Consider the following 12521-nt stretch of genomic DNA (forward strand, 5'->3'; position numbering starts at 1 on the left):
CTGGCTAGCTCACATTTTATATCCTGTGTTTTTTAGAGCACATTGCAATCTTTCAAAAACACACAGCAGATCAAACACTCTTCTCACTCAAGGCTTTCCCACAACATTTGGGTCCTTCACAATTTGGTTCTTTACTACTATTTTTAAAAGATATTTCTTTCTTTTTTTTTTTTTGAGTCAGTTCTACCACATGGATCAATCAAAACTCTGACCTGCTGGTATTCTTTAAGAGTGTTGCATAGGTGCTAAACAGAGAATGAACCACCAGCCAGGGAGCTTGCATGGAACTGACCTAGGTCTTTTGCACATGTAACAGTTGTGTAGCTTGGTCTTTAAGTGGGACTCCTAATGGCAGGAGCAGAGGCTGTTTTTGACTCTGTTGCCTGCTTTTGGGATCCTTTAACCCTATTGGTTTGCCTAATCTAGCCTCAATAGAAGAGGGTGTAACAAGTTTTACTGTAAATTTGTAAGCCAGGGCTAGTTGATATCCATGGGACACCTCCCTTTTTCTGAAGAGAAACAGTGGATTGGGGTGTAGAGGAGGTGGGGTGAAAGGACATAATTTTCAGTACGTAAATTAAATAAATAGTTAAAAAAGTGTCTCATGCCTCTGGGTTGTGACAATTGTTGGGATCCATAACCAGGCATCTCTACAGCCAGCCCCAAGGCACCTGACAAACCAGATAGCAGGCATATGTGAAGCCACCTGCAGACCACCTCCTGCACATGCTCTGGGTCACCTCATAGAGCAACAATCAATAATGTCAGGAGCCTTGACTCCATCAGCCTGCTTTGATATTTAAATCTCAGCAGAGAGATGGCTTTTAGGAGGCCTTTACTAATGGCAGAGAAGAATTTGCAAGTCCATCTCCTTTTGTTTGTGATAGCAGGTAGGATAGTTTGTGAGGATCACACCTCTTCCTCAGACTCCTTGTGCAAATTAACCATTGTTCTGAGATGTTTCTACTCTGGCTTAGAAACTCTACAATAAAAAGACAGGCCGACAAGTACTGCAGAAGGCTGAAGATGATGCTCCAAGCATTCTGTCTCAAATCTTGTGTAAACAGGACACAAATAAAGCAACTAGATACAATGTTGTGCAATGGGAGGATCCAGAGAACAGGAAAGAGGAGGAGGAGAAGGGGCAAGGAGAAGCGAGGAGAGCAGAGCTGGAGGAGAGAGCTTGGAGGATTTGGAGCGTGAACCAGACATAAGATTTCACAAAAAGCAAGTATAATGTGGGAAATCTAAATGTTAGGAAACAGAGGGTAGGAGGCAGAGGAGGAGGCAGAGACTTGAGACTTGCTGCTTGCACTGATTGCTGCAGCAGCCTGCCTTTTGCTGTGGCTGTCGAGTCTGGACCTTTAAAAATGTTTCCTGTGTGCTGTGTGTTTATTTAAATAATATTAATCCTCACTCCCGACTCAAGAACCGTTGGACTCTGCTGGCTGGCTCTGGCACAATAAATAGGACCTCATGAAACTAAAAAGCTTCTGTAAAGCAAAGAACACTGTCATCAGAAGAAAATGACTGCCTACAGATTGGGAAAGGATCTTCACCGACACTGTATCTGACAGAGAGATAATATCCAGTATCTATAAAAAACTCAAGAAGTTAAACAGCAACAAATCAAGTAACTCTACTAAAAAATGAGGTACAGGGATAAACAGATAATTCTCTGTAGAGGAATATTGAATGGCAGAGAAACACTTAAAAAAATGTTCAACGCCATTAGTCATCAGGGAAATGCAAATTAAAATGACACTGAGATTTCATCTTACACCCATCAGAAGGGCTAAGGTAAAAAACTCAAGTGACAATAGATGCTGGAGAGGATGTGGGAAAAGGGGAACCCTCCTCCACTGCTGGTGGGAATGTAAACTTGTACAACCACTCTGGAAATCAATCTGGTGCTTTCTCAGACAACTAGGAATAGTGCTTCCTCAAGATCCAGCTATACCACTCCTAGGCATATACACAAAATGGTCTCAAGTACACAATAAGGACATTTGCTCAACCGTGTTTGTAGCAGCCTTATTTGTAATAGCCAGAAGCTGGAAACAGCCCAGATGCCCCTCAGTGGAGTATGGATACAGAAATTGTGGTACATCTACACAATGGAATATTACTCAGCAATAAAAAACAAGGAAATCATGCAATTTGCAGGTAAATGGTGGGACCTGGAAAGGAGCATCATGAGTGAGCTATCCCAGAAGCAGAAAGATACACATGGTATATACTCACTCATATAGACATATAATATAGGATAAACCTACTACAATATGTACACCTAAAAAAACTAATCAAGAGGGCGGACTCTTGCTAAAATGCTCAATCCCCATTTAGAAAGGCAAAGAGGATGAATGTCAGAAGAAGAAGAAAAGAGGGAACAAGTCAGGAGCCTGACACAGAGGATCTCTGAAAGTGTCTGCCCTGCAGACTATCAAAGCAGACACTGAGAATTATGGGCAATCTTTGGGCAGAGTGCAGGGAATCTTAGGAAGGAAGTGGGAAACAGTAAGATCTGGAGAGGACAGGAACTCCACAAGGAGAGCAATAGAACCAAAAAATCTCAGCTCAGGGGTCTTTTCTGAGACTGATACTACAACCAAGGCCTATGCATGGAGATAACCTAAGACCCCTACACAGATGTAGCCCATGGCCGTTCAGTATCCAAGTGGGTTCCATTGTAATAGGAACAGGGACTGTCTGACATGAATTGATTGTCCTGTTCTTTAATTACCTCCCCCTGAGGGAGAAGCAGCATTACCAGGCCACAAGATACTGCAGCCACTCCTGATGAGACCTAATTGACTGGGATCAGAAGGAAGGAAAAGAAGACCTCCCCTGTCAGTGGACTTGGGGAGGGGCATGCATGCAGAGGATGGAGGAAAGAGGAATTGGGATGGGAGGAGGGAGGGAGCCACACAAAAGATCCAGCTATACCACTCCTAGGCATATATCCAAAAGATGCTCAAGTATACAAGAAGGACATTTGCCCAGCCATGTTTGTTGCAGGTTTATCTGTAATAGCCAGAAGCTACAAATAGCCCTGATGCCCCTCAATGGAGGAATGGATACAGAAATTGTGGTACATCTACACAACAGAATATCAATCAGCAATAAAAATCAAGGAAATCATGACATTTGCAGGTAAATGGTGGGAACTGGAAAAGATCATTTTCAGTGAGGTATCTCAGAAGCACAACAACATACACAATATATACTCACTCATAAGTGGATACTAGACATATAATATAGGATAAACATGTTAAAATATGTACACTTAAGGAAGAAAATCAAGAAGGATGACTCTGGCTAAGATGCTCAATCCCCATTCAGAAAGGCAAAGAAGATAGACATCAGAGAAGGGAGAAAACAGGGAATAGCACAGGAGCTTCCCACAGAGGGCCTCTGAAAGGCTCTACCCAGCAGTGTATCAAGGCAGATGCTGAGACTCATAGCCAAACTCTGGGCAGAATGCAGGGAGTCTTATGAAAGAAGTGGAAGAAAGTAAGTCCTGGAGAGGACTGAAGCTCCACAAGGACAGCAACAGATCCAAAAAGTCTGGGCATAGGGGTCTTTTCTGAGACTGATACACTTAGCCAAGGACCACTCATAGGGATGGCCTGGAACCCCTGCACAGATGTAGCCTATGGCTGTTCAGTATCCAAGTGGGCTCCACAGTAATGGGGACATTGACTGTCTCTGACAGGAACTGATTGGCCTGCTCTTTGATTACCTCCCCCTAAGGGGGGAGCAGCCTTACCAGGCCATACAGGAAGACTCTTGATGAGACCTGATATGCTAGGCTCAGAAGGAAGGGGAGTAGGTACTCGGAGAGGGACACAGGTAGGAAAAATGGAGGGTGGAACAGGGAGGGGCAGAGGGAGGGAGGTACAGGGGGGATAAAAGTAAATAAACTGTAATTAATAAAAATAAATATAAAAATAAAAAAGAGAACTTGCACCACCTCTTCTCTCTCTCCCTCTCTCTCTCTAATTTGCCCTGCCCAGAGACTGTCTCTGTGAGCCCTTTCCCATTCCCTCACATGTGGAACCAGTTGCTTGAGGTGATTTGTGACTTTGCTGCACAATCCTAACAACAATGCCACTTTGAGTCTTTGGGATACCTTATGCTTCTTACCCTATGGCACTACTATTCATATTTGACTCAGTTTCCTTCTTTTATCAGCTTCCCTCCCCACCATCCTCTATGACCCAGAAAAACCCTACGGTTACCTATCATGTCCTTCATGTTACACTACTGCTGCTCAGTAGCCAGTGTAATAGTTCCTGAAAGGCAGAACTCCTTGATGGAAGGAATCCCATATCTTACTTGTGTTTTTACTCATGATAAACATTTGCAGGATAAATAAATAAATGATTTTATCCTCATGTGCAGTAAATCCAACATGTTTGAAACCAACATCATTTCCCATACTTTTCCATTTTTCTTCTTTCCTCAATGAAATTCTATTATTTATCAGACTTACCAACCAAAATCAACTGAATACTACTGTTTTCTGTCCCGTATGCCTTTCAAATTATCTAACATACAATTTGATGTTACTTTCTCTTCCTTTTTTGTTTTTGTTTGTTTGAGACAGTGTCTCATGTAGCCTTGGCTTGCTTTGAACTCAACCTGCAGCTGAGGATTAGCTTTAATCCCTGTCTTCCTACCTCTACAATAAAAGTGTGCCTTGATGACCTACACCACATCCAGAGTTTTGCTTTGTTTTACATAAGTCCTCAATACATACCCAAGTTTGGGAGGGAGAACACAGGGTTTTCCTGCCCTGGATCTTACACTATGCAGACCAGGCTGGCCTTCAAATCACAGGTCCACCTGCCTCTTCTTAGGTATACACCATCACATCTGGCCAGCCTTACATAGGATCCTCCTATCTCACTTCTTAAGTACTGAGATTACAGATCTGCGCCAGCATACCTAACAACTTTCTTTTCTTAAACCTACAGACTCCTAACAGAACAAAACCAAATGCCTTGGCATATCACTTATGGTCCTCCACAATACAGTCTCTTGCTATTTCAAAAGTCTTCCTTCCCCAACCACCTCCCTTTACCCTTGAACACACTCCATGTTGAATATCTATGCCTCTAAATTATTATTTCATGTGTTAAAGATCTCCTTGCTGCCACTGTATATGCTCTGCAGACCCGTATCCATCATTTAAGCATAGTTCATATGCTTCTACATGATATTTACCCTGATTATTTCAAAGCACAGTAAGTTGTGCCCATTTTAGGGATATCTCAGCACTCTATACCTATTTTTGCCTAGGTACTTATTTCACTGAATCTATGATTTGTGCCAATCCCTTCCAGTAGAAGTGCTCTTCAAGGGAAGGTCATATCTTCATCCTGTGTGTAGTCCCAGGTACCAGTAGAAGTGCTCAGAAAATGTTTCACAGGTGAAAGCTATCTTATGCTAGGTCCTTTGTCACCATAGCTGACAAATGATGCCACAGCCCCATAGCATATTGCTGTCTAATACCTGTTGTGGCTCTCCTCCAAACCGTGGGAAGCTTCCTCACCATCTGCCTCAGAGGACATCAAGTTTTCTGCATTTTCCATGTCCATCCTTGTACTCTCTTGAAGCACACAGGGATTTTTTTTTGTCTTATATCTCCAGATCTCACATCAGAATGACTACCAATTCTAGTTAGCTAAATAGCTGTGGGAAAAAAAAGATTGTGGTTCATTAAGATAAGCTTGATGAACTAGGCAAATGGCTCATAGTTACAGTGTTTGCCTCACATCTATGAGATAGTGTGTTCAAAATAACAAAAACGAAATAAGAGCTAGAGAAAGAAATGGGAATTCTTTTTTTTTCCTTGAGATTTATTTATTTATTTATTTATTTATTTATTTATTTATTTATTATGTATACAGTGCTCTGGCTGTATACCAGACAAGGGCACCAGATCTCAATTTGGATGGTTGTTAGCCAATATGTGGATGCTGGGAAATGAACTCAGGACCTTTGGAAGAGCAGCCAGTGTGCTCTTAACCTCTGAGCCACCTCTCCAGCCTCAGCAACAGTAATTCTTGTCTTAATTACCATCTTCAGCCTAGCACTCCAAAACTAGTCTATACAGACTATAATCTTCACCTCTGGCATCTCTTTTAATTACCAAATGTCAGTAGTGGCAATATTTATAAAAACATAAGTCAAGTAACTTATTTCCCCTATCTTAGTCTAATCTACCTGTTTTCTATCGTCTCCAACACTTTCACCTTAACATTTCTACTATCTTGCTTACTTTTCCTTTCCTGTTCCCAAACACAATCCTTCAAAGCTGCTACCTGGGCACTGACTTTTATACTATAACCTCTTTGGATACTGGGCATGATCATCGTCTGAGTGTGTGTTCAGAACTCTCATGTCTACTAGTAGGACTCCAATAAAATAGATAGCTTTTTTTTTCATAATAGCAAATAGAAAGTAGCAAAGAGTTTCCTATTCACTCCTGAGGAACAACACTGAGCTATATAGAAACAGAAGTAAAATGCAAGACTCACCAAAGAAAGGGTTATCTTATTCTTCATCATTCCCAGCATCTTCCTCATCATCTTCTCCTTCAGATATGAGCAAATCCTCATACAAGACACTGGGTTGCAGCTGCTGTACACTTCCTTCTTCATCTACAAGATCACCATCTCTGTCTCCACCTTCCTAAACAAGTCCAGATATCAGTCCTGTCACTAAGAGACCAGCATACCTTCTTTCCTTCCAAATCCCACTAGGCTGCCTCGCAAGAAGTTAAATAATTGAAGTGAATGGATATGTCTAGCTCATTTCAAGGATTAAAGTCAAACTGATGCTCACTATGGAGAGACTATGATATCTGCCCTGCACATCTATACCTCATTTCACATAAATGTATAATGTCACCATAAGCTTTCTGTAAGCATACTGACTGTGGCTGGAGTGTGAAGATTCCCATCCTCCTCCTCCTAATATCCTTCAATATCTATACCAGAGACTTCCTCACTCAGCCTACCTCGGCCCTGGAGAATCTGAGTAAGGAATACAAATAGCACATCATTGAGGTATGTGCCTGTAGGAGTTAATCTAGGGTTCTTTACATAGTACAGATGTATGTCCCTGATATCCCTGACAATCCCACTGCTAGGAGGAGCTTGTTTACACAGCTCAAGACATGTGCATTTTCCCCAGTCATTCTTCGGAAATAACAGACAGGGCAAGACAAACCAAAGAACAGGAAAGGTTAGGTACACTCTTAACTGTCACCAGAAAGGAAATTCCTAACCTAAACTTTTGAAACAGAAACTCCTGCTGGATTTGGTACTCTCTTGTGGAACCCTGAGAGTAGCTTTAGAGGAGAATTATATTTTGATAGCTCTCAAAGGCTAGTTAAAAAGTATACATATTTTAATTTGGTTTATAACTTATAAGAGACATAAAACAATACACTAGTAGTTGGGAACTCTGTCTCTGAATGCAGCTGGTCATTCTAGTCAGTCACCTATTCTAGTCTTTCTAGTCAGCTCTCCTGCCTCAAACACTTTCCCTGAAGGTCTGTTGTGTTGCAGGGCCAAAGGATCCAGCTTTCCTTCATGTATTCATGTTACAGCCCAGCCTTCCTCATTCACCCACCAGGAAGACCAGCTATCTTGCAAAGAGAAATAACATCCTACTACCATTAGCTGCTTTTCTGAAATAGCACTGGGAATACCCAAGACAGACATATTGCTCTAATCTTGATAAACAGAAGCATCTTGAGAAACACTGAGTGATGTGCTCTTGTCACACAAATCAAGAGACTGTGGCATAAAAGATACAACTTACCATCTACCAAGGCTAGAAGAAAGACTTTATAATGTTCACTGAAGAATAAGGATATCAAATACAACCCAGTAAAAAAGGAAACACAGCCTGGTACTACTCTGTAGACAAATCTTTAGAATGCTACTTATAACAAACCCTCCAGCAGCCTGGCATCTAATATATATGTTCAAAAATTAAGCATAAATGCCTAAATGCATAGACTTAGGGATAAGTCTAGGAAATAACAGCCCCTCTATTCAATAATCTACTATCTTCTTCTCAGCCCCATCTTGCTGTTTTTAAGCTCAGGGATTCATATTACTTATAGTTTTACACACTTAGAGACATGTAAGGAAACTGGATAAAGAAATTTAAATTTCAACAAGAGTGTGGAATTGTTTCACAGTTCATGAGCTTGTAGACAATGATTCAGAGCAAAATGGTATGGGAAAAAAATCATGGGCTTTAGAGTAAACAGCCCTGGATTGAGAGTTGGCTCAAACCACCCTGTTTTCCTGAATTGCGAGACATGTGTACTCAATAACTGGTACTCAATAAATGGTAGCTTCCCTGCTCATCCCTGAAAAGAGCAGGTATTTAGCACATGAGTTCCAGTCAATAATAAGATTAACTAGATAAAACATTTCTGAAGTAAATAAAGTAAGAAAAGATATGCATTAATTTCACTTTAAAGTATATTTACAGAGATAAACACGCATACCACAGATATGAAAAACTTCAAAATATTCAGTGGTTGATATTATGAAAGATGGAATTGATAAGAAGTACCACACTTCTTATTAATATGTTCCAATTTTCTTTAAAAAAGGATTTTATTTTTCATTTTTAAAAATTTATGGCTGGATGGGACTACAGAGATGGTTCAGTGGTTAAGAGAACTGGCTGTTCTTTTAAAGTTCAAATCATATCAACCACATGGTGGCTCTCAACCATCTATGATGAGGTCTGGTGCCCTCTTCTGTTCTGCAGGCACACATGCAGGCAGAATATTGTAGAAATAATAAAGAAGTATATCTTTAAAAATATGGCATACAGATTTTAGTATGTTTATCCTATAGTTATATGTCTAATATACACTTATGGGTGAGTATATACCCTGTGTGTCTTTCTGTTTTGGGGATACCTCACTCAGGATGATCTTTTCCAGTTCCCAGTATTTACCTGCAATTTCTTGTTTTTTTTTTTTTTTTTTTTTTTTTTTTTGTTTTTGTTTTTGTTTTTGTTTTTGTTTTTGTTTTTATTGCTGAGTAGTATGCCATTGTGTAGATGTACCACAATTTCTGTCTCTATTCATCAACTGAGGGGCATGTAGGCTTTTTCCAGCTTCTGGCTATTACAAATAAAGCTGCTACAAACATGGTTGAGTAAATGTCCTTGTTGTATACTTGAGCATCTTTTGGATATATGCCTAGGAGTGGTATAGCTGGATCTTGAGGAAGCGCCATTCCTAATTGTCTCAAGAAGGAGGACACTGGCTAAGATGCTCAATCCCCACTCAGAAAGGCAAAGAGGATGGACATTGGAGGAGGGAGAAAACAGGGAACAGCACAGGAGCCTATCACAGAGGGCCTCTGAAAGGCTCTACCGTGCAGGGTATTGAAGCAGATGCTGAAATTCATAGGCAAACTTTGGGAAGAGTGCAGGGATTCTTATGAAAGAAATGGGAGATAGTAAGACCTAGAGAGGACAGGATTTCCACAGAGAGAGCAACAGATCCAAAAACTCTGGGCACAGGGGTCTTCTCTGAGACTGATACTCCAACCAAGCACCACTCATGGGGATGGCACATGTACAGATATACAGATGTAGCCCATGGTAGTTCAGTGTCCAAGTAGTGTCCATATTAATGGGAACAGGGACTATCTTTGACATGAACTGGTTGGCCTAGTCTTTGATAACCTCCTCCTAAGAAGGGAGCCCCTTACTAGGCCAGAGAGGAACACAATGCAGCCACTCCTGATGAGACCTGATAGAGCAGGATCAGAGGGAAGGGGAGGAGGACTTTCCCCTATCAGTGAACTTGGGGAGGAGCATGGGTGGGGAAGAGGGAGTGAGGCAGTGATTAGGAGGAGTAGAGGAAAGGAGCTACAGGGAGGATCAAAGTGAATAAACTTTAATTAATAAAAATAAAAATAAGGCACGCTGGGGTTGGCTACCCAGAGGCTATTTTAAGCTGTAGGCTGGCTTTCCCCAGGGTCAGAAGATTGTTCAAGGTTCCTGAATAAACTGCATTGAGAAGAACAACAACAAAATGATCAGAAAGAAGGAGAGGAGGACCTCCCCTATCAGTGGACTTGGGGAGAGGCATGCATGCAGAAATGGGGGGAGGGTGGGACCGGGAGGGGAGGAGGGAGGGGCTTGTGGGGGGATACAAAAAGAATAAAGTGTAATTAATAAAAGTTAAATAAAAATTTAAAAAAATAAAATAAAAATAAATTAAAAAAAAACTTATATGGCTGTGCCATGGTGATCTGTGCCTTTAATTACAGCACCTGGGAGGCAGAAGCAGGAGGATCCCTGTGAGTTTGAGGATAGCCTAGCCTACAGAGTGAGTTACAGGACACCAAGGCTACACAGAAAAACATTACCTTAAAAAATTATGTATATATGTGAATGTCTGAGTATGGGTTCGTTCATGTGAGTGCAGTATGTGTAGAGGCCAGAAGAAGGTGTCAGAATTTCCAGATGTTGAGTTAAAGCCACAGAACATGGCTGCTGACAGCCATAGTCATGGTCTTCTGAAAGGATAGCAAGTATTCTTAACTGGATGAGTGAGCCATCTCTCAAGCCCCATTTTCTGATAGTCCCCAACCACAGTATAACTTTGATTTAAAAATAAAAAAAAACTTGCTCATGAGCAATAAACAGTGGTACAAGCCTATGGTCTAGCATCAGTAAAATTCAATCAGGAAGAACACAAACATGAAGCCAGACTGGACCAGATAGTAGACCATATCTCAAACGAAAGCACACCCACATATGTGCTGCTCTTAAAACAAGCAAGAAAACAAGATTAACTGAGAAAATCAGGGTTTCAAAAATAAAGGCAAAACAGATTCCAAACCATTATGATACAGATAAACTTTCTGTAAATCTTAAAATGTAGAATTTGAGGAAACTATAAAAATGAATACCTCAAAAGTATAGAGCTCAGTTCAAATTCAGTAGAAATAACCAGATGCAAAAACATTACTGACTGACATCATTTGAAAGTTGAAAACTAAAATGATAACTGCTGTGCTTCTATACAATCAAAACTGTATTATGACAAATAAATTATCATTTTAGGTTTTTGAGACAGTGTTTCTCTGTGTAGCCTTGGCTGTCCTGGATTCATTTCCTAGAACAGGCAGGTCTCAAACTCACAAAGATCTGCCTGCCTCTGCCTTCCAGTATCAGGGGCGTGTGCCACCACACCTGGTTTGACAGATTAATCTTATATAGACACTTTCTAATAATGTTTCAATTTTACATGGTAACAAGTAATGCTGATCAGACATGGGGAATCTATCTTCCTTGAGTTAAGAAGCAATTACTTGGGCTATCTTAAAATTTATACACATAACTGAAGGGAATGATGAGAGTGTGAATTGTGATGGAAGGGGAGGAGGACCTCCTGTTGGTATAATGTTCTTTTGAAATGTATAATCCTCACCCTTGTTCATTCATATGCTGATTTCTCTCTCCCACTCTCTGTTTTCATTCTGGACATTGCATTGTGATACTTATTCTAAGCATCAACCTGTCTCAACTTTGTGTAAATATGCCAAAATAAAACAACTAGTCACAATGTTGAGCAAGGGAAAGGAAGCAGAAAGAGAGTGAGGAGCCAGAGGACAAGAAGGGAGGCAGAGCAGGAGAGAAAGATAACAGACCTGGGAGAGTGAGGCAGGAGCAGAGATCTTGGAAGGATGTGGAGAGATGAACTGGACCTAATATATCACTAAAAGCAAGTATAATGTGGGAAATCTAAATGGTAGGAAACTATGAGGGCTTGGAGATTTAGGAAGGAACAACTATTGCCCAGCATTGTATTCTAGGTCTGTGTGGACTGGGGGAGGAGCATGGGAGAAGAGGGAGGGAGGGTAGGATTAGGAGGGAATGGGGGAGGGGCTACTGCTGGGATACAAAGTGAATAAACTCTAATTAACAAAAATAAAATAAAAATTAAAAAAGAATGTGAATTAAAAAAAACGAAGCACTACTATGCACACCATACTCTCCGCAGGAAACTCTCTAACTATACTAAAATCAGCTATTGTTCAGGAAGGACAAAGCTTTTATTCACCAATGGCCTAAGTTTATGACTATCCAAGACCTGAGAAAAGCACATACCACTTGGTGGTTATGGTCTCCCGAAGAAGGCACAAGCTTTCACTTACCAGAAAGTATACCTAATGGAAACTGTAAAGCTATTAGCAAACAAGGCCTTCCTGGGTAACATGACTTACCCAAACCCCCTTGACCCAATCTTTCCACACAACTGCAACAGCCTTTCCTTGTTCTGGACCTTGAAGAAGTATCTGAGGGTTTTTTATACCTGGTCCTTCAGTGACCAATGTTTTGGGATGAAAGAAACAGTAAAAGATATATAGGGAAAGTGTATGAATGAGACACAGGGACAGGAAAAATCCAACAGAGAGCATGCATACTGCATTTAAGTTTACAGTGAAACCTGGGTAGAA

At 40.8% G+C, this 12521-nt stretch overlaps 1 protein-coding gene across 1 annotated transcript in view; it reads right to left on the bottom strand.

The window, feature by feature from the left end:
• Window positions 1–5510: 5510 nt before the first annotated feature.
• Window positions 5511–12521, bottom strand: part of LOC110543574 (transcription initiation factor TFIID subunit 1-like) — an 85214-nt gene continuing 78203 nt past the window's right edge. Inside the window, 4 exon segments of the mRNA XM_060376844.1 lie at window positions 5511–5630; window positions 5633–5697; window positions 6546–6699; window positions 7686–7811. Coding sequence (XP_060232827.1) covers window positions 5511–5630; window positions 5633–5697; window positions 6546–6699; window positions 7686–7811 — 465 coding nt within the window.

The sequence above is a fragment of the Meriones unguiculatus genome, assembly GCF_030254825.1.
Source record: "Meriones unguiculatus strain TT.TT164.6M chromosome Y unlocalized genomic scaffold, Bangor_MerUng_6.1 ChrY_unordered_Scaffold_35, whole genome shotgun sequence".
Lineage (NCBI taxonomy): Eukaryota > Metazoa > Chordata > Mammalia > Rodentia > Muridae > Meriones > Meriones unguiculatus.